The sequence below is a fragment of the Lathyrus oleraceus genome, chromosome 7 (genome assembly GCF_024323335.1).
Source record: "Lathyrus oleraceus cultivar Zhongwan6 chromosome 7, CAAS_Psat_ZW6_1.0, whole genome shotgun sequence".
In the NCBI taxonomy this organism is placed as follows: domain Eukaryota; kingdom Viridiplantae; phylum Streptophyta; class Magnoliopsida; order Fabales; family Fabaceae; genus Lathyrus; species Lathyrus oleraceus.
The window spans coordinates 208,382,602-208,407,349 of record NC_066585.1 but is presented as its reverse complement, the minus strand read 5'-3'; the positions used below and the strand labels follow the sequence as shown (position 1 = coordinate 208,407,349).

Genomic DNA, 24,748 nt, shown 5'->3' with positions numbered 1-24,748 from the left:
GTAGTATGGCCAGGTGCGTTGGAGTGAAAAGCACATCTGGCGTTGACATCATAACCTCTAGGAAAATTATTGGGATCGATTGGTGGGGCCAGAGTTCTCAACGTAACCAGATTCATGTCAATCAGCTTGGGAAGTAATACTGAATAAGGCATTGGGATTGGCTCGATGACCCGGTCCGTCTGCCTTGGACGTTGTTGATAGTGTCTCTGCTGACCCGGATTACCTCCTTGTTGTTGATTGTTGTACCTGGGTTGTTGTTACGGATGATATTGCGGTTGAGGAACAGGTGTTGGAATAGTGACTGCGGCCACTTGATCTTGATAATAATTAGGGCGTCCTCTACCCCTGCCTCTGCCGGCATACACAACGCTTGCCTCGCCTTCTTTTCTTCGCTGACCGTTACCAGCAAACGGTCTCTTGGGACCTGATGAGTTGGAAGCACTATTGTCTTGAATTCGGCCCATCTTCAACAGACTCTCGATTCTTTCTCCAGCAATTACTATCTCTGCAAAGCTGATTGACGGGCAAGCAGCCAATCTCTCAATATAATTGCCTTGAAGAGTGTTCATGAACATGTCCGCCATCTCCCTTTCAGACATAGGGGGTTGGACGGACGCAGCAATCTGTCTCCAACGCTGAGCATACTCTCTAAAGGTTTCCTTGGCAGTCTGAGACATACCTTGCAACAAGGTCCGATTTGGAGCCATGTCCAAGTTGTATTGATATTGCTTGACAAAAGCCTCTGCCAAGTCTTTCCAGCTCTTGATGGTAGTACGAGACAAATGAGAATACCATTCACGAGAAGCTCCAGTTAGACTGTCTTCAAAATAGTACATCCACAGCTTTTCATCTTCCGTGTGAGCTCCCAACCTTCCCAAATAAGATTGGAGATGAGTGCGCGGGCAAGAAGCCCCGTTGTATTTCTCAAAAGTAGGGGGTTTGAACTTGTGAGGAATCCTTACTCCCTGAACCAGACCAAGATTTGTGACATCAAAGCCTAAGGAATTTTGACACTCCAAAGATTTGAGCTTCTCAGCAAGCTCATCCATACGGCGAGTGGTCTCGAGGACCTCGTCGTGCAAAGAAAATTGATCATACTGATAATCTTCAGTAACGGGGTGCCCGTTAATCCGAATTCCTTGATTCACATTGTACCTTCCGCCAATACCATTTCCAACATTCCCTGTGTTGCCAACATTACCCGGGTTTCCATCAGCATTTGCGTTACCCGCGTTACCAGTGTTCACAGGGTTATCAGCGTTCCCAGGGTTACCAGGGTTTCCCTCAGCATTTGGTATCTCCAAATCTGGATTGGGCCTCGGTTGCTCAACCAATTCCCTCAGCTTTTCTTGGCCTGCTGCCATACCAGTCATCAATGTCATGAACTCATCCATCCTTTCACGCATATCAGCCAGCTCTTTCTGTACTTGGTCCATCGCTAGTCGTGGACGGTTTTCCTTTGTCGGGTATCTGTGAACTCGCTTGGGACCAATAACTTCCTGATACAGGGAACAAACATTAGACACTGCAGTGACACCTGCAAAACAGACAAGGGTTAATATGCATGGTATGCGATGCACTGCTTGTTCAGTTTTAAGGCACCCCCGTTTTGAAAGGGAATACCCTGCAAATGAATAAGCATGAGATGTTGGATGCAAATATGCAGATGATGTTATGCAATGCAAAGGCATGTCAATCAGAATTGATGGATCCGCTTGAACATCTGTCAGGTTGCACTGTCTGGAGAGAAATTAAGAGCACACCAAACAAAGGTCATGGAATGGATCATGTTATCCTTAATATCAACCACCCATTTTGGTGGATTATGGTTTACACCTTATCAATACCCGAGTTTCATTGATATTAAGGATACCTGATCGGATCAACCATGAATCAAGGGTTTGTCGCAAGTCACGAGCATGGAGTTTAGGTTAAGAACCACCCAAAAGGAGTGTACTAAGGTTTAAACCTGCCAAACATGTTCTACAAAAGGTTCCCATAGTCATAATCCCATCTTTCGGATATTATCAGAGGAACGACTACTCGTATTCCAACAATATTCTCAAGAGAGACTCTTATGAGTGTAGTATCGCGTAACAATCGTATCAAATCTTACATTTGAACGACTTTCGCACTACGTCCTACGAATAGGCCAAGATGGGTTTGGTAAACCAAGGTCCTTGGCTTCTTAGGTCTATATTGGAACAAGTAATGTCTAACCACAACTTACTTATGTGACATTATTGATCTCAACATGACCTCCACCAAGTGAATGGGCTTGCAAGTCAACTCGCTAAGGAATACTCCACACAAGTTGACAGGACTATGCCATTCTCCTATCCTAAGTGCACTCGAGTTCGGGTATAGAACTCATCTCACAAAGATCACCAAGCAGCCAGCCAACAGAAACAGCAATGATATATACACAATGCAATAAGGTAAAGCAGGTAAATAAATAACTGCACAAAAGCATGAACACCCAATAAACAAGAAATCACACAAGCTAGGAGGGACTCGCTTAGGGAAGATGGACCAGCAAGAGGTCAACTTCTATATGTCCCTAGCAGAGTCGCCAGCTGTCGCAACCTGAAAAATACAGTGCGAAAAAAAACAACCGGCGAAAGAAAATGGCAGAAGAGTCGCCACCGTGCGTTATTCATCCCAAAGGAGGGAAAGGAAACGCTCGAAGTAAACCTGAAAAAGGAATGGACAAGACGGGGTCTCGCAACCAAATCTTGGGTTCGGGAGTCGGTTATGCGAAGGGAAGGTATTAGCACCCCTACGCATCCGTAGTACTCTACGGGATCCACTTGTGTAGTTCTTGTCTAAAGGATGTGAGTTTATCTTGTGCTGTTTACCAAAAAAAAAGGGGGTTAAATGAAAATGACTCGCGCGGATGTCGCATCCACTACATACGTATCTCATCTGAATATGAGAATCAGAGTCTTCGTAGCTCGGCTGACCTATGGGTTGGGGGGATGTGTGCTCGCTAAGACATCGCGTCTTATGCCTACGTATCTCATTTGGCCTGAGAATCAGAGCAAAACGTAGTTCGGCTAACTACGGGGTTATGGATTGGGTTTTGGGCGAACGACGTCACTACGCAATCTACCGGATGCTCGACCTTTGGAGACTTACTCGCCTGTAGTAGAAGGAGTTAACGTGTTGCTTTGGGTTTTAGGGTTTGGGATGCTCGAGGGCAAAAAGGCAGTCCTTGACGAAAGAACCGCGCTACCTGCAGGGATATGAATACAAAACACAAAACATGTATCTCAAAGTAAAATGCCACCAAGGGGCTCAAACGTTGCCTCCTATCGAGGTCTTCCAGCTAGGAAAGCAGTAAAATGCGGGAAAAATGTAAAAGTACCACGCGGATAAAGATCCGAAGTAACAACAATTAGAGGAATGGGAAACCCTGAGATCCTTCCAAGCTAATGCCATCAAAGAAAAGTGAGTCAGTACAGGTAATCGGAATGAACCTCCAGGGGTTATCCCACAAATAAAGTGGGAAACCACGCAAGTTATCCCTGCAAAAGTCATGTGAGCCCTCACAAAAACTCAACAAAAGGGTTAGTGAAACACCATAAGCATTTTTTTCATGAATAACAGTATGGTTTCAGAAAAACTCAAACCCTGTGGCATACACTCAAAAATTAAACGGTTAAACATTCAAGGCATTGTTTATACATTCATATACATATTAAACCCATGGGCAAAGGTAATGGGAATAATGGCGAACCTGATTGGAGAGCTTGATTGAAATTGAGTTGCACCCGTGAGGTTTACAAAACAATCTTCAGGGTTTATGTGAGGCAGAGGTGATTCTGTGTAGTTGAGTTCCCTTCGGGGTTTGGAGGCTGCTCTGAACTCCGTTAGGTCTTCTCTCACTATCTTTTTCCTCAGGGTTTTCTTCCAAGGAAACCTCAGAGTATTTTGCTTCTCTTCCTTCTTCTCCTCTTCTCTGTCTGGCTTTTGCTTCAATGAAACTCTAGTATTTATAGGCTAATATTGGTAGCTTAGTGGGCTTTTGAGAAAGGTCCAAGTCCAAAATTTTTTTTATTATATTTTATTTATTTAAATATTTATTTAATTAATTAAATAATTAATTAATTAATAAAAAAAATTTATTATTATTTTTTTTGTAAAAAATTATATATATATATATATATATATATATTTTTTTTTTTTGTTTTTTTTTTTTTGGATCTAATTCTGATTGACATGATGAAATGCAATATGAAATGCTAAATGAATGCATGAATGAGGAGGGCAAATTTTGGGGTGTTACACATAGCCCCACAGGCATGAGGGCTTATAAAGGATTAAGTGATTTATTTTTATCTCCTATTTGCATTTAGAAAAGTCCCTTAAGCATGGATTGGGGCGGGTACCTCAGGCATGCTTGGGTCGAGTCCCTCAAGTATGGCCTGGGGTAAACCTTCAAGTGACAAAGAGGTGGATCCTCAAATCTAAATTAAGGTAAATCCCTAAACATTGGTTAAGGTGAATGCACACCAACATTAACTGTGATCAATGATGATTTAGGCTTAGAAATCCAAATTGGCCTTAATTGCTCATATGTTTCAGAAACATGTCGATTCTTTTGCAACAGGGGAGAATCAGTGAAATGCCCTTGATTACCCCTATGATATGCCTTCAAATCCATGTAAAAGGGATTTGGTCCTTACTCTTTACCCTTTTCCAAAACTTCTTCTCTCAAGCTTTCGTGAAACTCCCTTAAAGTTCCTTAATAAAAACAATTCATGTACTTATGAAAAATCATAGGACTACGTGGTATACATATGTGGATAGGGGATACTCAAAGAAATTTGTAGTTAAGGGTGGTTATAACTTTCTCATGATGGTGAGAGATCCTATTTGGTGACATTTACAGTGGTGAGGAAGGGCGAGCTCATGTGACGTAAGAGGTTATGTGTGTAAGCATTACATTGAAGGTATAATGAGTTTTCCTTCCTCCCTTTAAGGAAAAGTTATTTATAAAGGCACTTAGGTTAGGGTTAATGAAATCCTAAGAGATTGTAAATGCTCCCCCTTGATTAGAGGAGACTAACTATTGCCTACTTTATAGGGATTCAAAGTATGACTTCATACAAGTGGTTAACACCTGGGTAATGATATTATAGACATATTTTCTAAAGTATAGTCCCCCTCCGACAAAAAAGTCCCCCCGGGAGATGCTTCGTGGATCAAGGACCCGTAGATCTCCCTTATTTAGGGTTCTAACAAATATATCACTAAAGGGAAAATGTTTAGAATTTTTTTGAGTTGAGCTTTGTGGTCGGAGTGAGTCCTCCTATAAAAGGGTGATTACCTTAGTAAATGGGAAATTCCCTCAACTGAAAGAGTCTTTTTTAATGGAGGCGGATCCTTCAGCGACGTGGGAGGGTCCTTCGGCGATGGGGGCGAGTCCCTCAGCAGAAGGCATCATTTTTAATGAATGTGGGTCCCTTAGCAAAGGAGGGAGAGTCCTAAAGCTGAAGACGTCCTTTTTATGAAGGCGAGTCCCCTAGTAAAGGAGGTAAGTCCCTCGGTTGAAGACGTCTTTTTTAATACAAGGTGAGTCCTTCAACAAGGGGTGAATCATCACCCCTTACCAGATATTTGCTGAGTAGCCAGGATGTCAGCTGGGAATCTCAAACATCAATCACTCAGATGGACACTGTCATACCCTGATTTTGGCCCTGAAAATTTTTTCCCATCAATCTTTCATTTGCATTTCTCCTCATGACCATTCCATCTGGTCATGATGCTATCCAAAAAAACGTTTATTATTGGATATGCTACCACAACCAGTCCGTGTTTGTCTTTTGGGTTTTTGTTTCTTTATTTGGTATAAGATGATTAATCTCCTTAGCCATGCGAGATTTGAAAACTCTTTCATTTGTTAGAATCAAGTGAACCTCATGTTTCATCTTCCGTTCCAATTTCATCGAAGTGATTATTCATCCCGCCTTGTCACATTACCAGTTCTCACTTTGCTTTCAAATAAATTATGTGTCAAGTGGCAAAATGTTTTATTTTGGGTCATCATGCATATTCATTTTCTCATTCATTCATAATTCAAAGAAATTCCATACATACTCCTTCATTCATGCGCATATTTCACTATTTCATATTTTTACATTTGTCACATTTTTAAATTTGCATTCATATTTTCTTCATTTCACATTGAGATTTTCCATTCATTCATGTTTAAAGATTCCCACATAATCATTCATATTCCAATCATTCATTCATGACCAAGGACCTTCTCACATTCATTCAGTCATTGTCATTCATTCGCACGGTATATGATTAGTTCATAATTTTAAAAGTATCTCACATGAATACTTGGAAGTTCTAAGGCAAAGAACAACTATGTTTTGCTACAAGGAAACCAATTTTCATTCACATCCAGTGTTATATTCATTACAAATCATGAGACTTTTCTAAGCTTACAAATTTACAGAATGGACATTGGGACCAAATTGAACTCACTCCAAAACTACCAAAAACTAATTCCAATTAATATGCCAAATCATCATCCAGCTTCAGCCTGACCACGACGGTTCCCATGTGTTATTGTCAAATATTTATGCTTCAAAAGGAAATTGGGGTGATGTTCTTGAAATTGGGGCAATCTAGCATCAGCCGTGAGCTATTCTATTCTTTGGCCAACACGGGATGTTTGGAAAGGTGATGAATGCACTCATGACGTTCTTCTTGGTATCGGTGAAGATAAACAACTCTGCAGCAATTTGACCACAGTATAACAGCACGGTCAGCCTTGGTCTTGGCACCAACGTGTATATGATTTCTTCCAGTCGCCGCATCCCATAATTCAGGTTGGAATGTTTCTGTTACAACTGTAGGAGAATTGCCATCCAAGGCGCAGCGGAATATAAAAAATTTCTCCTTTAATGATCCTTACGAATGAGCATGATCAGTGATAGAATCGTTACCTATTGTGGCGATTCAAACCTTTGGTGCAGATCTCTGATAATGATCAAACCTTTGATACAGATCCACGGGGCGATCACGAACGTTGAACGATGACAACGTCTCTACTCAGTCCACACGAACGGATTCCTTCAATCGCAATGCTAGCTGTTTGTGAGTGAAGGCTTTGAGTGAGAGAGAGAGAGATACGAAATTCCAACTCTTCAGTTGTGTTGTCTGGAGTGTGAATGCTTCTACCCAAGGGGTTCTATTTATAGAACCACTTGTGTGGGCTTCAAGCCAAAAAGCCCACTTAAGTGCATTTTGGCCCATATCTCATAATATGCCAAAATCACTTAAGTATTTGGTACCTTACCATATTTCGTCTCCCACTTAAGTGCACCGTACCTTACGGTGTTGCTTAATTATTCTATCTCTCATCAATCCGTCCTTTGTGTGTGACCCTATAGGTTTTCGCGACGTTGGCAATTATATTAAATCACACATTTAACATAATAAACAGTAAGCGGTATCTAGCAACACATCACTGCTACCCAAGTCACGAAAATGTCATGTGATCTGACAAAACCTCCTGTGATAATAATTATGTGTATAATTACCCCTTTGCCCTTATGTCTATATTGAACACAAGGTATAGACCGTGTCATCCTTGTCCAGTTCAATATTGGGCCCATAGACATTTATCCTGTTACGCAGGATTGGCAAATTCCATCTAGGACACTCATGTCCCTCAGCATGCTTCGTGGAGTACCCATCAACTGTCTTTATGGTCATCCAGTTACGGATAACGTTGGATCAGTAATAAAGCACTCAACTCTACATCTAGGATCCATAGTGGTTTCAGGTCGAAGAGTGGTATACACTATTATCACCATGAGAATAACTTATGACACTTTGCATAACTTTCTATATAGTATTCTCATAGCGGGTCAATCCGGTATAAATATTACTCCTAATATTCATACCTATGTTTAAGACTTGATAACTCTTTATCCATGATCCATGAGATGTGATCATCAGTCTACAAACATAATAGTCTTAATGCTTTAATGTTATCCCACTTCACATTAAAGCTCGACTACGGATACTTTAAGAATAGTGTCCTTATGTTTAATGTGTTCTCATGATTAAGTCACACTTAATACATTAAACGGACTATCTATTCTAGGGACTTTATTAATCAACCATAATAAAGAAAATGCCTTTTATTATTAATAAATAATTCGATACAAGTACCATAAGTATTGGCCTCTAGGGCTTACACCAACAATCTCCCACTAGCACTAGAGCCAATCAGACATACCCCGTATGCCCATTGATCTAGTATGGCCATCATGCTTCTGCTGCGCAAGAGGCTTTCTCAGTGGGTTAGCAACATTGTCAAGTGTAGGTACTTTACATATTTTCACACAACGCCTAAGTATGTGTTTGGATCGTCGGTGAGATCTAGGCTCCTTAGCTTGTGCGATAACACCATTGTTATCATAATAGAGACCAATGAGATCCACAATGCTAGGGACTATGCCAAGTTTATTGATCCAAACAGCTTCCTTTGCTGCACTTAAGGAAGCAATATACTCAGCCTCAGTTGTAGAATCAGCAACTGCATCTTGCGTTGAACTTTTCAAGCTCACAGTGCCACCATTTAAGCAAAACACATAACCAGATTGGAATCATTCATATTAAAGCGTCTTAGCACCTTGTCTATGTATGTACTCTGACTTAGGTCAAGCAGTTTTTGTGATCTATCTCTATAGATTCTGATTCCTAATATATAGGCTGCTTCACCTAGGTCCTTCATAGAAAAGCATTTCCCCAACCAAGACTTTACTTGTTGCAGGGTAGGGACATCGTTTCCAATGAGTAATATGTCATCTACATATAGTACCAGGAATACGATCATGCTCCCACTAACCTTCTTGTAGACACAAGGCTCATCTTCGTTCTTGATGAATCCATATAGTTTTACTGTTTCATCAAAGCGAAGATTCCATGAGTAGGTCACAGGCTCATCTTGATCCATGAGTAATACATCACCTAGATCAGATATCCATATATCTCAGGTAGGTGACGTATACTGCCTGACCTACGCTGGTCTTGTTCTACTTGAGCAGGTTGCTCTTACACAACTACTTGTGTTTCCTGCTCTAATTCCTCCATAGGTTTATCGATACTTTGTGATTCTTGAATTTCTTCAAGTTCTACTTTCCTCCTACTGATTCCTTTGGAAATAAAATCCCTTTCTAGGAAAACTCAAGTTCGAGCGACAAACACTTTGCCCTCGGAAGGATTGTAGAAATAATATCCTCTTGTTTCTTTAGGATACCCCACAAATAAGCATTTATCAGATTTGGGCTTAAGCTTAGTTGAAATTTGTCGTTTCACGTAAACTTCGCAATCCCAAATCTTCATGTAAGACATATGTGGTCTCTTACCACTCCATATCTCATATGGTGTCTTTTCAACCTTTTGGATGGAACACGGTTAAGTGTGTAAGCTGATGTTAATGGTGTATGTCCTCAAAAGGAGTTTGGAAGATTGGTGTGACTCATCATGAATCGGACCATGTCCAACAGGGTTTGATTTCTTCTCTCAGATACATCCTTCCATTGGGATGTTCCAGGAGGAGTAAGTTGGGATAGAATCCCACACTCTTTCAGATGGTCATCAAACTCTAGGATTAAATACTCATCACTTCGATCTGATCGAAGAGTTTTAATATTCTTACCTAGTTGGTTTTAACTCGTTAGGTTTCACCCTTTTGTATTAATGTTATTAATAGGCATTTCAAGATCAAGGACATATAGTCCATTGTTCATTTGTGCAGTAGCATAGAATATATCATTCAAATAAATTGAGCAACAATTGTTCTTTATTGTAAATGAAAAACCAAACTTGTCCAAACAAGAAATGGAAATAATATTCCTGCTAATTGCAGGTACATAATAACAGTTCTCTAACTGAATTATTAAACCACTAGGTAAAGTCATTACAAAAGTTCCTACGGCTAAAGCAGCAACCTTTGCTCCATAGCCAACTCGTAGGTCGACTTCACCTTTTGCCAAATCTCTACTCCTTTTTAGTTCCTGCACATTTGTACAAATGTAAGAACCGCATCCAGTATCTAATACTCCTGATGTAGAAGTAGATAAATTAATAACAAAAATACCTGAAGTTGAAGTCTCTACTCCATTCTTCTTATCTTCCAGGTACTTTGGGCAGTTCCTTTTCCAGTGTCCGGTCTTACCGCAATGGAAGCAGGTGCCTTCTTTTGCTATGCCTCCACTAGGCTTCAAAGCAGCAGTGGGTCTGGGATTGGCAACTTCCTTGCCCTTCCCCTTATCACTATGCTTAGTGGGCCTTTTGTTCTGTCTCTTTCCATTTCCGATCATCAGAATGGACTTCCCTTTTGCCTTCAGATTCTGCTCGGCAGTTCTTAACATGGCGAGCAGTTCAGGAAGAGATTTGTCCATATCAATCATATTGAAATTTAGGACAAATTGACTGAAACTATCTGGCAACGATTGCAAGATCAAGTCAGTTGCAAGTTCCTTTTCGAGGGGAAAACCCAATCTCTCAAGGTTTTCCACATACCCAATCATTTTGAGTACATGGGGACCTACTAGGGCTCCCTCAGCTAACTTGCTTTGAAAAAGGGCTTTAGAAACTTCAAACCTCTCATGCCTTGCTTGCTCTTGATAGAGCAACTTCAGGTGTTCGATCATATCGAATGCTGACATGTTCTCATGTTGCTTTTGCAATTCTGAGTTCATGGTAGCCAGCATGAGACAAGCAGTTTCATTTGCATCATCGACATGCTTCTTATAAGCATCTCTTTCTGCCTTAGGTGCAGAACTAGGAGGTTCCTCTTCAGGAACAGGTGTCTCCAAGACATACAGCTTTTTATCATGTTTGAGGACAATCCTCAGGTTTCCGTGCCAATCCAGAAAATTTGTCCCAGATAATTTTTCCTTATCAAGGATTGATCGCAGGATGTTGTTAGAGGTGTTTGTTGTCATGGTAATCTACACAAGGATGAATGAAAATATAAGTATCATTGACATATTCAATTAGGCCTTTAATTAAACATGCTCCCACTATTTTACTCAAAACAAATGACCCTCATCATCTGATTCGGAAAATCCCGTTGGAAGATTTTCTAGTGGGTCGAGATCCATATTTCACTTCGTTCTAAGTCCGCGTAGGCGGATTACACAAAACTAGGTTATTTTAGGTAGGAACTCCTTCCAATTGTATCTCATACAACTCTCGAAAATTTCAGTTGGGTGAATAACTCCTTATTCTAATCCATCATATGGATTATTCCCAACTCTTGCTTCTAAACATATATAATAAAATTATAATTAAGTTTGAACCATTGTCTTAGCAGTTGGATATTACATTTATCCCATCGCACCCTACTAATATAGAACATGCACCTCGCGTAGGCGAAACCTACATATCCTATACCAATCTTGATGAGTGCTAAAACTTGGAAGGCAAACACATATAATATTATTATAATTTGTTTAGTTAAATTTGACCCATTGTTTTAACAGTTGGATATTACAATTATCCCATCGCACCTTACTAATATATAGATCATGCACCTCGCGTAGGCGAAACCTACAATTTCCATTACTAGTCTTGATGAGTGTTAAAACTTGGAAAGCTTAAAACTTAATATTTAGTTTTGAGGGAATTGCAATTTTACTGATCTCACCGGCTTGTTTATCATATAAACCGTCTCTCACATGCATCAACATACATACACATGCATCAACATACATATAAACAAAATGAAACAGTTATGGCCCCTAGCGCAATTGTTCTCCCAAGCCAATGAGAGAACCTAAGCTAACCTATAACGATCTAAGCTTCTCCAAGCAAGATCTTCAAGGTTGTCTTCCTTTGGCACTGACTTCTTTGCTTTCTTCATATCATTACATTACATGAAAGAAACTCGTTTTACATACGAGGGAGTGAGATGAGAAAAGAAGTTACATTTGGGAGATTAAGAGAGAGGCACGACACGCAGGTCGTATTTTAAAATCCAAAACAAAACAAAGGAAAACTAAGGCCATAACCGATCACCACAAGACAATAATAAACAATTTATTATTATTATTATTATTAATTCCTTTATTTAATCAAATTAAATTTCGACAACCGATCACACTACGCAGAGTTAGCCGGGGGTCCGCTGCCCGGGCAGCGCCCCTTGCGGGGTCTAAGGGGCAGCGCCCCGCTCGAAAATTTTAATGAATAATTCATTTAAAAATTGACGTCGTTTTTCGTATCAAGACTTGATACTTCAAAGCACTTTTTCTAGCCGAACCGGTGAATTTTTCCTTGCGTTAACCGGTTAACCATATGCGTTAACCGGCTCTGATACCACTGTAGGAGAATTGCCATCCAAGGCGCAGCGGAATATAAAAAATTTCTCCTTTAATGATCCTTACGAATGAGCATGATCAGTGATAGAATCGTTACCTCTTGTGGCGATTCAAACCTTTGGTGCAGATCTCTGATAATGATCAAACCTTTGATACAGATCCACGGGGCGATCACGAACGTTGAACGATGACAACGTCTCTACTCAGTCCACACGAACGGATTCCTTCAATCGCAGTGCTAGCTGTTTGTGAGTGAAGGCTTTGAGTGAGAGAGAGAGAGATACGAAATTCCAACTCTTCAGTTGTGTTGTTTGGAGTGTGAATGCTTCTACCCAAGGGGTTCTATTTATAGAACCACTTGTGTGGGCTTCAAGCCAAAAAGCCCACTTAAGTGCATTTTGGCCCATATCTCATAATATGCCAAAATCACTTAAGTATTTGGTACCTTACCATATTTCGTCTCCCACTTAAGTGCACCGTACCTTACGGTGTTCCTTAATTATTCTATCTCTCATCAATCCGTCCTTTGTGTGTGACCCTATAGGTTTTCGCGACGTTGGCAATTATATTAAATCACACATTTAACATAATAAACAGTAAGCGGTATCTAGCAACACATCACTGCTACCCAAGTCACGAAAATGTCATGTGATCTGACAAAACCTCCTGTGATAATAATTATGTGTATAATTACCCCTTTGCCCTTATGTCTATATTGAACACAAGGTATAGACCGTGTCATCCTTGTCCAGTTCAATATTGGGCCCATAGACATTTATCCTGTTACGCAGGATTGGCAAATTCCATCTAGGACACTCATGTCCCTCAGCATGCTTCGTGGAGTACCCATCAACTGTCTTTATGGTCATCCAGTTACGGATAACGTTGGATCAGTAATAAAGCACTCAACTCTACATCTAGGATCCATAGTGGTTTCAGGTCGAAGAGTGGTATACACTATTATCACCATGAGAATAACTTATGACACTTTGCATAACTTTCTATATAGTATTCTCATAGCGGGTCAATCCGGTATAAATATTACTCCTAATATTCATACCTATGTTTAAGACTTGATAACTCTTTATCCATGATCCATGAGATGTGATCATCAGTCTACAAACATAATAGTCTTAATGCTTTAATGTTATCCCACTTCACATTAAAGCTCGACTACGGATACTTTAAGAATAGTGTCCTTATGTTTAATGTGTTCTCATGATTAAGTCACACTTAATACATTAAACGGACTATCTATTCTAGGGACTTTATTAATCAACCATAATAAAGAAAATGCCTTTTATTATTAATAAATAATTCGATACAAGTACCATAAGTATTGGCCTCTAGGGCTTACACCAACAACAACACCACCTGAAATTGATGGAAAGTTACCTGCAAGCAGTGGACATGACAAACAGGTTGTTACATGGTACATTGATTCGTTAAAACAAAAAGTAATGATGTGGGAGATAATGTGAAATTCAATTTTCCAATGGCATTCACAACAACAAAGCTATCATGGAGCACAATCAAATATGGTAAAAGAATGGGACCTTAAATGAAAAAAGCATGCAACATCAACACCCGGAAGACTTTATGTCGGTGTCGGAGATCCAAACGGCGATCACAAATGCTGGGAAAGACCAGAAGATATGGATGTTGTTAGAACTGCTTATTATGTATCTTCGAAGAATTCCGGTTCTGATGTTGCTGCTGAAATTGCTATAGCTTCTATGGTTTTCAGAAAAGTTGATCCATCTTATTCTAAACTCTTGTTGAGAACTGCACAGAAGGTTTATCAGTTTGCTTTGCAGTATCAAGGTTCATATAGTAATTCACCGCCGGTACTGTTTTCTATTTTCCGTAACAATAGAGTGTGAAGATGAAAATGAAACGCGAACCGTCGCGCGTATAACAGCTCACCAATTAATGCCATGACTTAGGACCCTATCAACAGCAGTTCAGTGAAGATCTTTTGCAAAGAATATGTTCTTGTTCGACCTTACACAGTTGCGATCAGATCTGAACTTAGGTGCTTGGGATTGTTCTGGTTGAAGAATATCTAAGGAAATTGCAGAAACCATGCTACGTTTCCTGCATGATGGAAAGACGATTATGTTGTTTTCATGTTCAAAGCTTTCTGCATTAAAAGAATTGATAGCTGTGTTGGATGTCTATCAGGATGATTCAGAAAGGAGGGCTACTACTGGAGAGAAAATTCAAAAGAAGAATTCATATTCACCTGTATAGATAATATATGCCAATCTTTCCTTACTGTTATTGAGATGTTATCACCAGTTCTGGATGCTTCTGAGGATATGCTCAATATTCTTGCTTGTCAAGTAGAATTACTCCTCCTGTTGACTAGGACTGTTTGCAAAGGCTTATCCACAAACATATCACTACTTGTTATGAAACGCGCAAGTTCAGGTCTAAAACTGTTGAGTGAACTCAAGCTGCTACCTTCCAATGCCACTTTCCTGATCGCCGACCAAATTGCGATGATCAGTTTACATCTTCGGTCCAAATGCTTTGGGATAGATTTAATTCTAACTCTGGCAGTTCTAGAAAGCGCAAGAGTTTGAAACCAAAGCTACCCTGCATAATTGAAGAAAATGAAAACGTGGATGAGATTGCTGGTACATTCCAACAAGGCATTGGTCCAGAAAGAATGAATGAGACAATTACCAGAGGACCACCAGCCATGATGCCCCCACAAGCAGGATTTGGATATCCACATCAGTTTGTTCCTCGGATGAAGTCCTTAATTTAAGTAGTGATTCCGATACCGTTAACCATGCTACAGATGCCATAAAATGATTGAGTCCCATTGTAAGTTCAGTTGCCACAGTTTGACGATGCTGTTAGGAAGCTTGGTGTGAGAGCACGGTTTTGACTACGACCAAAAGCCATTATGCATAAAACCGCCGAACCTGCGGAAATAGAACAAGTTAAAGGAAAATGCAATAATGGTTAATTTGCCGGCTTACCGATGGAATTCACCCTACACTTCCTTCAAACGAATTTCATGATGGAATTAACAATTCACAGGCATCAAACCAGGCTGGTCGAAACAACATCCAATCTACAGAAATAGCTAGCATGGCTGATTTCGTTTCCTTTCAATCAATATATCTCTAGCCGGACCGTGTTTCAGTTCACTCAACCAAATCATGATCGAAAAGCTTTGTAATAATTGAAGTTTTAATTGAAACTTTTACCAAATTTCACTGCAGTAAAAAATACATTAACTTAGCAAGGCGGTAAAAGTACAACAAGTGACCCAAAAAGGAATCGAGACAAATTCAAGAGAAGAAAGTACAGGATTCGTGTTACCTTTTCCAGATCAAACACCAAAATAAGGTAGACAAACTAGAGCACCTCAAGCACTTCCAAGTGGGATACCCCTTCTGATCTCATTAGCCAAACTCAAAACCCTAGCAGGGTGAGTATAAAAGGAGGAATACTCTCTTCATGGGGGGGGGGGGGGGCACTGTTCATGAAGAGAGCGGAAAAACCCTAATATTTTTCAACGGCGGAAACAGCAAATCAACAAAGAGAAAAGGAGAAAAGTTTAGAGAACGGGAGAGAAAGCATTTGAAGAAGACGATCCAATATCGCCGTTTCAATCGCCGGTGACCTCTTTGTGAATAGGTTTACCTTCATTCTCTCCATGACCGTCCGTTTTCTTACTTGAGGAAAGAATGAGCTTTTTGTGGTTATTTGTCTGTTCCTCTTTTAAATAATAATATGTCCCTTTTAATTGGTGTTTAAAACGATTAAAGTCTGTTTGTTGGAAGGTGAATGTTGTGCCATTAAAGCCGTTATGGCTTTTCGTTTATGCGTCCTCTTCATAAGTGTTGTCAATTAATGCTGGTAATAGCATTCCTCTGTTATCCGCGCCCAACAGCCAGGCGACTAGGGCTGGTGGTTCGAATTCTTTCACCATTTCATCGTTTGGACCAGACATCTGATTTGGACCTCCACTGGCCCGAGTCTGGGATTTGAATTCATGGGCTTTAGTTGCCCATTAGCTCAAACAGCCCATTTCATTTTAGTTAGTTTTTTATTTTAATTTATTTTTATCTGTTCTTGTTTATATACTTGAGTTGCTGTTAAGGTAATGAATGACCATAAGTGGCCGAGTGGAGAGAAAGCAATTTCATCTTCTTTAGTGGGATGGGTTTAATACTTGGGAATAACATATCTTAATTTATTTTTATTTTTATGCTTGCTATTTTATTTAAATTTTTTATAACTTCTTACTATTTATTTTACCATTTTGTACCTTTTATCTAGTCCTATTTTTTTAATGCTTGTTGATTTTATTCTTTCCGGTTTAATTTTTTTTAATGTGTTGTAAATAACTTGTTTATTTATTTCGTTCGGCTTACTCTTGGGCATATTCTCCACGAACTCATACGCAATATCAACTTAATTGACCAACACCTCAAACCTTCACATTAATCCTTCTATTGAAACGTATCTTTTTATTGAAATATGAAGAAAAAGATTATCCTGGATGGAATATCCAGTTATAATCCCGTATATTAGGCTCAAGCTGTAAGAGCTTGCAAGCCACAAATATTCGTCTTCTCTTCCCCACACTCCATTATTCAAATCATTTTCTTAATAAAGTTGGAAGAAAAAGATTACCTGGATGGAATATCCAGTCGTAATCCCGAATATTAGGCCCAAGTTGTAAGAGCTTGTAAGCCCTATGTATTCGTCTTCTCTCCAAAACACTTGTAAATATTCAAACTTTTTCCTTAAGAAAATTTGGAAGAAAAAGATTACCTGGGTGGAATATCCAGACGTATTCCCGAGTATTAGACCCAAGCTGTAAGAGCTTGTAAGTCATAAGTACTCGTCTTTCAAACTCCAAAATACTTAATTCCTATCTTAACACCTTTCAATAAAGATGGAAATGGAACATGGTGTATACCGTGCACTCCTGAGATTAAGATTCAAGATGGATGCCTCGCCTATCTTAACTTTTGCTGTCATTATCAATGCGGTTTCTTCAAATCCCTTTCTCAATCAAATTCAAAACACTTAATCTTTATTAAACACTTTTGCCAATAAAGATGGAAATGGAACATGGTGGATACCGTGCACTCCTGAGACTAGGATTCGAGATGGATATCTCGCTCATCCAAGTTCTCGCCATTACTCAAAAAATACGTTCAACCAATCAAACCTTTTTTCCCGCCGCCGCGCGATCTTCAAAACCTTTTCATAAACGAAATACATCTTGTATTAAGATGATGTAAAGCAATGATTCGTCCATGATTGTTGAGTTGAGATAAGTGACATTTTTTTCGAATGTTGATTTGTAAATCCATTCGATGTGTGGTATACGTCCGCTCCTCATCTGTTTTGGGTAAAACAATGTTTTCATCGATTAATACAATATAGCTTTCGCTAAAATCGACCAACAAACAAACATTTTCTACCCAAAACTACGTAAGCCTTGATTTCTCTGTTGAGATACGTAGGAGCAGGATTTGTAAATCTTGTCAGGCCCACTAATAAAAAACTTAGGTTTAGCCCTTCGTCAAAAATCCAAAAAAATATTCTCTTCTATTCTTTCTTTCTCACTTAATAAATAAAAGCCTAACATTTCAAGCTAACATTAACGCATACAACTAACTTAATGGTTCTCGTTGAGTACAACGGACGTGAGGGGTGCTAATACCTTCCCCTTGCGTAAACGACTCCCGAACCCTGATTTGGTTGCGACGACCATAATCATTGTCGTTCTTTCTTGGGTTTTATCGATATTTCCCCTTTCCTTTTTAGGAATAAATAAAGTTCGGTGGCGACTCTGTTCAGTCCATCGTTGCGAGCGTGCGATTGCGCTTCGCTAGGTCATGTTCTCATTTCCCGAGGTACGACAGACACGTTTGATTTTATTTAATATGAGCAATTATGGCTTATTTTTTAGGACACACTTGATTTTATTTAAAGTGAGAAATTATTTCTTATTTTCAATACACTAAACATTATTGACGTGTGTTGGAAATGTTATTTGCATTTTCAAAAGTTTTGGAGGAGCCTACAAGGCTTATTTGAGTGAATGATGGTGGCTTCAGCTTCCTAAAGACTTTCTCTTATCCCATTTTTCTACTTCTTTTTCTCATTTTGTTTTCTCGACTTTTGGAAATATCTCTTGATTTTCTATTTGCCTAGTTTTCCCACAAGTTCCATGTTCCCCTCCTTCTATAATATGTATTATATCCCCTTCTTTTTATTTTATAGTAGTTATGGTTATGGATCGCATGAGAATATTTGTAATAAGGTCTAGGTTATTATAAATATTTGGAATTTTGAGGGTTTAGGTGGGGCCTTTAGCGATTGTGACAGTGGTAGTGATATCTTTGTGTTCTTCTGCTTCCTTATGAACAAATAGACAATGGTTGCCCCTTTTTTCGTACCTAAAGAGGTCAAGGATATTGGGTTCACTTATATTACTGAAGAGCGTATCCTCTCTTTCCAGACAAAAGTGAATATTTCTTCTTCAGGAGACGAATGACTACTCATCTTAGGGACTTGTTAACCATCATAGAGGGTTACTATGGATGTCTGTTATGATTCTCCCTCCCGTTATTTCTATTACTCTCCCCCTCCCCCTCCACTAAGGATATGGGGGTCTTTTTCCTTTTCTCCCCTTTTGTCATAGAGATCCTTAATGTCATGATTTCCTAGTTATTCCCTAACAGTTGGGGTTTTATCAGGGCCTTAGAAATGGTGTATAAAGGTTTAGAGATCTCCCTTACTGTAGGGGTATTTTTCTTGTTTTATGCTATAAGACTAGGAAGGGCAATGTGTAGCGTTTGGGTAGGGTGGTATTGTGTTCATCCCCATACCAGCAGTTTGAAGAAATCTTTGTACCCAAGCCCATGCACGCGTAGGCACCAAGGTGTGTATCCATACTTGTATCATATGGGTTACCCATACCCATACTCATTTACCCTCATTTAAAAAAAAATATCAATCAATTATAATTTATCATGTCATTTTAAGTTTTTAACAACAGTTAAAAAAATTCAAGGATGTTATTGTTGAGTTAAGAAATAATCGAATATTTATATTAAAATGAGTACACGTTTAACAATGATTTATTTAATAAAATTGATAAATATACATGTGTATATAACAATAAAATAAAAATCTATAAATATACAAATACTTAAATATAAATATACAAATTGAAGGATTTTATTGTTGAGTTAAGAAATAAACAAATACCTATATTAAAATACATACAAGTTTAACAAGTGATTTATTGGCAAGGATCTCTCGTGAGGATCCAACGTTTGATTTCCTTTAAGGGAGGCAAGGATCCTTCGCGAGGAACCAAAGTTTAATTTCCTCTAAGGGCGTTAAGGATCCTTCACAAGGACCCAACATTTGATTGCCTTAAAGGGTGGCAAAGATTTTTCTTGAGGATCGGGCGTTTTAATTGCCTCTAAGGAAAGCAATGATCTTTCATGAGGATCCAACACTTTAATTGTATCCAAGGGTGGCGAAGATCCTTTGTGAGGTTCCAACATCTAATTTCCTATAAGGGAGGAAATGATCCAACATTTGATTGCCTCAAAGGGAGACAAGGATTCTTTTGTGGATCCATTGTTTGATTGCCTACAAGTGTGACAAGGATCTTTCATGAAGATTCAGAGTTTGATTTCCTATAAGGGTGGGAAAGATCCTTCGTGAGGATCCAAGATTTGATTACCTCTAAAGGAGGCAAGGGTTCTTCGTAAGGAGCCAACTATTGATTTCTTCTAGGGGAAACAAGGATCCTTCATGAGGATCAAGCATTTTGATTTCCTCAGGGGCGGAAAGAAAAATTTTGTGAGGATCCAACGTTTGATTTTCTATAATACCAGCAAGAATCCTTCGTGAGGATCCACCGCTTGATTGCTTCTAAGGATGGAAAGGGTCCTTAGTGAGGATCCAACATTCAATTTCCTCTAAAAGAGACAATGATCCTTTGCGAGAATATTTTATGTGATGCAAATGTAAGATAAAATGAAGACTCTGATGTACTTGTACTAAAAAAGGGGAGATTGTGTTACATTGAATTTGAACAGGTTTTTGTCATGCTCTGAGTTGTTTGTTTGCAATATGATTATGGTGTTTATTGCAATTTCTTCAATATACATCGCACATATTTTAGAGAGAAGATTTATTTTTTGGGGTACAATTTCTTTATTCATCACAAAAAGTAGTGTATCTTCGACCGTTCTGCTCATTAGATATCTTTCTATTATATATTATTATTTATTTAATACTATAAATTTTGGAGATTCATAGAAATTATACTTAACTTTTTAAGTTAGGTAAATAAAACTTTTTCGAAATTAATCACGACAATTTTGCTCTAACATTCATTATATTTATTTGCTTGATAAAAGAAATATTGAAATTAGGCAAAATCAAAATATGAGTAAAATTCTATCACATTCTCACAGAATTTTTTTTCTGTTTAATATTTTGTTATTTTCTAAGGTACTAAAATTATACATTAAAAAAAATTCAAAACTTTATTTTTTTTCAAACTTCTTCGGGAAAAACATTTTGACTTTAGGTAAAATCTTTTTTAAATTAAGTAAAATCGAATACGAGATGTTTGAAATCGATTATGACATAAAATATAGTCTTTAATCGATTAAGGTAGTTGTGTAATCAATTAAGATTCAGATAGTACAAAACTTTTGATTATGGCAACTTAGTAATTAATTATGCGGACCTAGTAATCAATTATTGTTAAGATCCTACAAAACTTTCCTTATTTGCAAGTGCATAATCGGCTAATCTTAAGCATAATCGATTATGGTGGAATTGGAATATAACAAAGTTTCTTTTGTCACCTTAAATTTTTACTACTAAAGGAAGTCTGGAAGTCTTGTGCTCGTTTCAAATACACAAGTTTTTTTTTGAGAAACTCGTCCTCTTCTCGAACCAAGGGACTTGCCTCTCACCATAAAATTCAACCAAAACATTTCGCTTGAAGCAAAAAGTAAATCATAATTGAGAGATATTTGTTGAATCTTTAATTAATTTTTAAGCTTGATAAAAAATAAAGATTTAAGTCTAAATGTCTCAAAATGTGTTTTTAATTAAATTGAAATGTTTAGTTGTTCATCCATTTTTATAGTTATACTATAGGAAATGTGATGGGTAGTATGAGTCATGGAGTTTTTGTATCTAGCATGTATAAGTAGTTGTCATCCATACGAGTTCAATATTAATAACTTTTTCAAGTTCATATATGATGACAAAAATTATATATTTCTATTCCGAAGCTTTTCTCATTACCGTTAATATACACCAAAGAAATTTCAGTGATGCCAAAAACAAGATTTTAATGAGAAAAATATCTGAAATTTCTCAAGTAGTAAAATGGAAACGATGGAGAAGATGGATAGATATTCTAGGCATGATAAACCTTATATATGAATCTTCTGCATGCAACATACTATACCATTTTTAAGTAATCTTATAGTGATAAATTTGGATATTCTCTTCATTTTTTTTCTTGAAATTGCCACTTTTTCTCTTAACAAGAAACTTGCCCCAGTTGAAAGCTCTATACTTTGAAGGGTTTTCTTCATTTATCAGTTCCTCCAATGGCTTCACTTCAGTGAAGTGTGATGGAAATAAACCCAAGAGATTTGAAAATCTCTCTTTCTTCGAGTTTACTATAACTCTATGTTCCACACTCTCATACACATCATTGCTCCAAACCTGCAAAAACAAAACATTTCCAATTATATCCTTCATTGGTGCCTTGGTGCATGTTCGAATTCGTGATTTTGATCATTAAAACATTACCTGAATGAGATCACCAATGTTAATAATATAAGCATTCGGATTCGGTTTCACAAGAACCCATTCTTGATCGATTTTACGCAACACTTCAAGACCTTGAACTTCATCTTGGGAAAGAATGGTTAAGGCACCAGCATCCTTGTGTCTTCCAAGGCCAAGAGCTAGGTGAGGGTAAGGACATGGAGGATAGTGATTGAGCCTAAACACGCTAGTTTGATCTTCGAAGAATCCTTCAAACCTCTTTGCATCAACTCCTAAGCTCAAAGCTATAAGTTCCAGCAACTTATATGCTAATTTTTCCAACTCTTCTATATACTCTTTAATAATATCTCTTCTCATGCATGTTGATATATCAATTTTAATCAGAGTTCAGTTACAATTCATGATTAGTATGAGTTGAAGATTGAATAAGTACCTGAAGTGTGGAGGGTATTGAGGAGATGGATTAGACCATTGAATAACTTGGCTATCGTTTTTGTCGGAATTTAGAGGAACCAAAGTAGGATCTTTGGCAAGAAAATCAAACACTTCTTTCCAGTCTCTAACGTTTTTTGTGTGTTCTGTGTCATGATAACCAGTTGGAGTGATTGCGTCTCTTGCAACCTTCTTCTTCTCTTCCAAACTTTGAGCAAAGAACAATCTAGAAGCTTCGTCGAGTTTGTGCCTAAGACTCGGAGGGACACCATGGTTTGTGACTTGAAAGAAACCCCACTCCTTGCATGCACTTCCAATCTCCTTCACTAAGCCTTCTATAGCAGATGGATTTGGAAGTTGGTGGTGGAATAATGGGGAGAGGTCAATTTCGGGAATTCCTTGGGCTTCAGTGATGGAGAGTTTTCGTCTGTGTTCTTGCCCTTGAACAAAAGCTGGATCAATCTCTCCCATGTTTGTTCTGTTGTTAGAATTGAAGGTGGTTTCTTGTGTTTCTCTTATTGAAAAGGTTGTTTCAAACAATATGTGTAAAAAAAGATGTATATAGAAGGTGGAAACTGTTAAAGAATTACCAATAAGTCATTATTGTGTACTAAGTTGTAGCATCACAATGGAACTCTCCTCTTGTACGTGTTCAAATCAATCATGCGAGTGTATATATATGATAATGGCAAAAATTTAAACGTATACGTAAACAACTTCACAATCTTGTCATGAATGAATTAAAGATAATAAAATCAAGAAGGGTCCACACGTAGGCAAGGAAAATAATTATCTCTACACATGCCAAGAAATGTGTCACAAAACTATGTACGATTAACTCCACTTTCATTGACAAGTCAAGTCATATGCGTAAAAAAATCTATGAGATGGTGCGATGCATATAAACAATAACCAATAACAAGCGTCGAAGGGGAAGTTACACTGAACATGTAAACCATTAGTTTTGTCAAGGACACATGATTGAAGGTGAAGTTACACCATTTAAACCATTAGTTCTGTCAAGGACCCATCATTACGCTCACCATCAGATCTCTCACTATTGATATCTAATCGAATAATCATCCACACAAGACGCGGGAGATTCTAATCGCCCATACCATATAAACACTAGATTGCATCATTTTAGGTTTTCAATTCATTCACACTCTCATATTACTTCTTACTTAATAATTGATTTGGGTATTAGAGTACTAACCTTGCATGTCTATCCCCTCTCCCACGTGTCATAAGCTTTCTCCAACGATCCAAGACCTCATTCCACCACTTCACAACTCATTTATGGTTCTTAAGTAGAATAGTGGTGTCGTTTGTGAGAATCAACTCTTCATTTTCCACTGTTTTATCCAAACAAAACCACATTCTCTTCATCAAAGACGTGCATCACCGATCTTCTTCCATCATATCACTGATCTCCTACTTGCAGATCTCCGATCTTCTTCTCTCAAAACACCAATCTCTTTTTTGAACAAATCAGATAACAAACACTTGAAGTCATGGTAGCATTAAAGATTACTATATCAGTCGCTCAATGCCATGCCTCCGCTACAGCTACTGAGCTCAACAGAGCTTCATCTCTTCCTCCTCTAATAGAGAATGGCCTAGTCCCCATGACCTCCCAGTCTGCTCTTGTGCAAGAAGATCTTGTTCCTCCAAGAATTGAATTGGGAACATTTCAAGCCTTATTGTTCTTTAAACCTATGCAACCATTTTGTCAAGGCCAACCTTCACAACAATCTCCTTCGCAACTGCTAATGCCTGGACACAAGATAATCTCTAACATTAAACAACTACGAGCCAACCTAGACATGCAAGGAGCACTCATAAGAGTATCAAAGTCACCAAGTCATAAGAGGAGGAAAAGTTAGTGTACTCCCTCGCCTGATTCTAGAGGGATGAGTGTCAGTCGGGCTCCACAAGAGTTTCGTTGGCCTTATGGTTTATAAGTACACTATTTTCGAAAATGGAAAAGGTACGACGCATATTGTAAGACCCAAATTTTGACCCTAAGATCCCTCATGCTACCTCATCATATGCATTAGCATTTGGATCATACCTTGGCATCCTCCTTACCCCTCTTTCATTGGGTTTTATTTTGGGAGAGATCACCAAGCACCATG

At 38.4% G+C, this 24,748-nt stretch overlaps 1 protein-coding gene across 1 annotated transcript; it reads right to left on the bottom strand.

Moving 5' to 3' along the window:
• Nucleotides 1-21,637: 21,637 nt before the first annotated feature.
• On the bottom strand, nt 21,638-23,260 carry LOC127104133 (jasmonate-induced oxygenase 2). The gene is made up of 3 exons (XM_051041338.1): nt 22,612-23,260; nt 22,200-22,527; nt 21,638-22,112 (listed from the first exon to the last, which is right to left on the bottom strand). The coding sequence occupies exons 1-3, from the start codon at nt 23,079-23,081 to the stop codon at nt 21,855-21,857; spliced, it is 1,056 nt and encodes a 351-aa protein (XP_050897295.1). The 5' UTR covers nt 23,082-23,260; the 3' UTR covers nt 21,638-21,854.
• Between the last annotated feature and the right edge of the window lie 1,488 nt (nt 23,261-24,748).

What these genes read in the sequence shown, in the direction of transcription:
- LOC127104133 (XM_051041338.1), bottom strand. Translation starts at nt 23,081, where the DNA reads ATGGGAGAGATTGATCCAGCTTTTGTTCAAGGGCAAGAACACAGACGA. An exon ending in CAATACCCTCCACACTTCAG is followed by an intron (nt 22,528 to 22,611) that starts GTACTTATTCAA and finishes ATGCATGAGAAG; the next exon opens with AGATATTATTAAAGAGTATA. An exon ending in ACATTGGTGATCTCATTCAG is followed by an intron (nt 22,113 to 22,199) that starts GTAATGTTTTAA and finishes TTGTTTTTGCAG; the next exon opens with GTTTGGAGCAATGATGTGTA.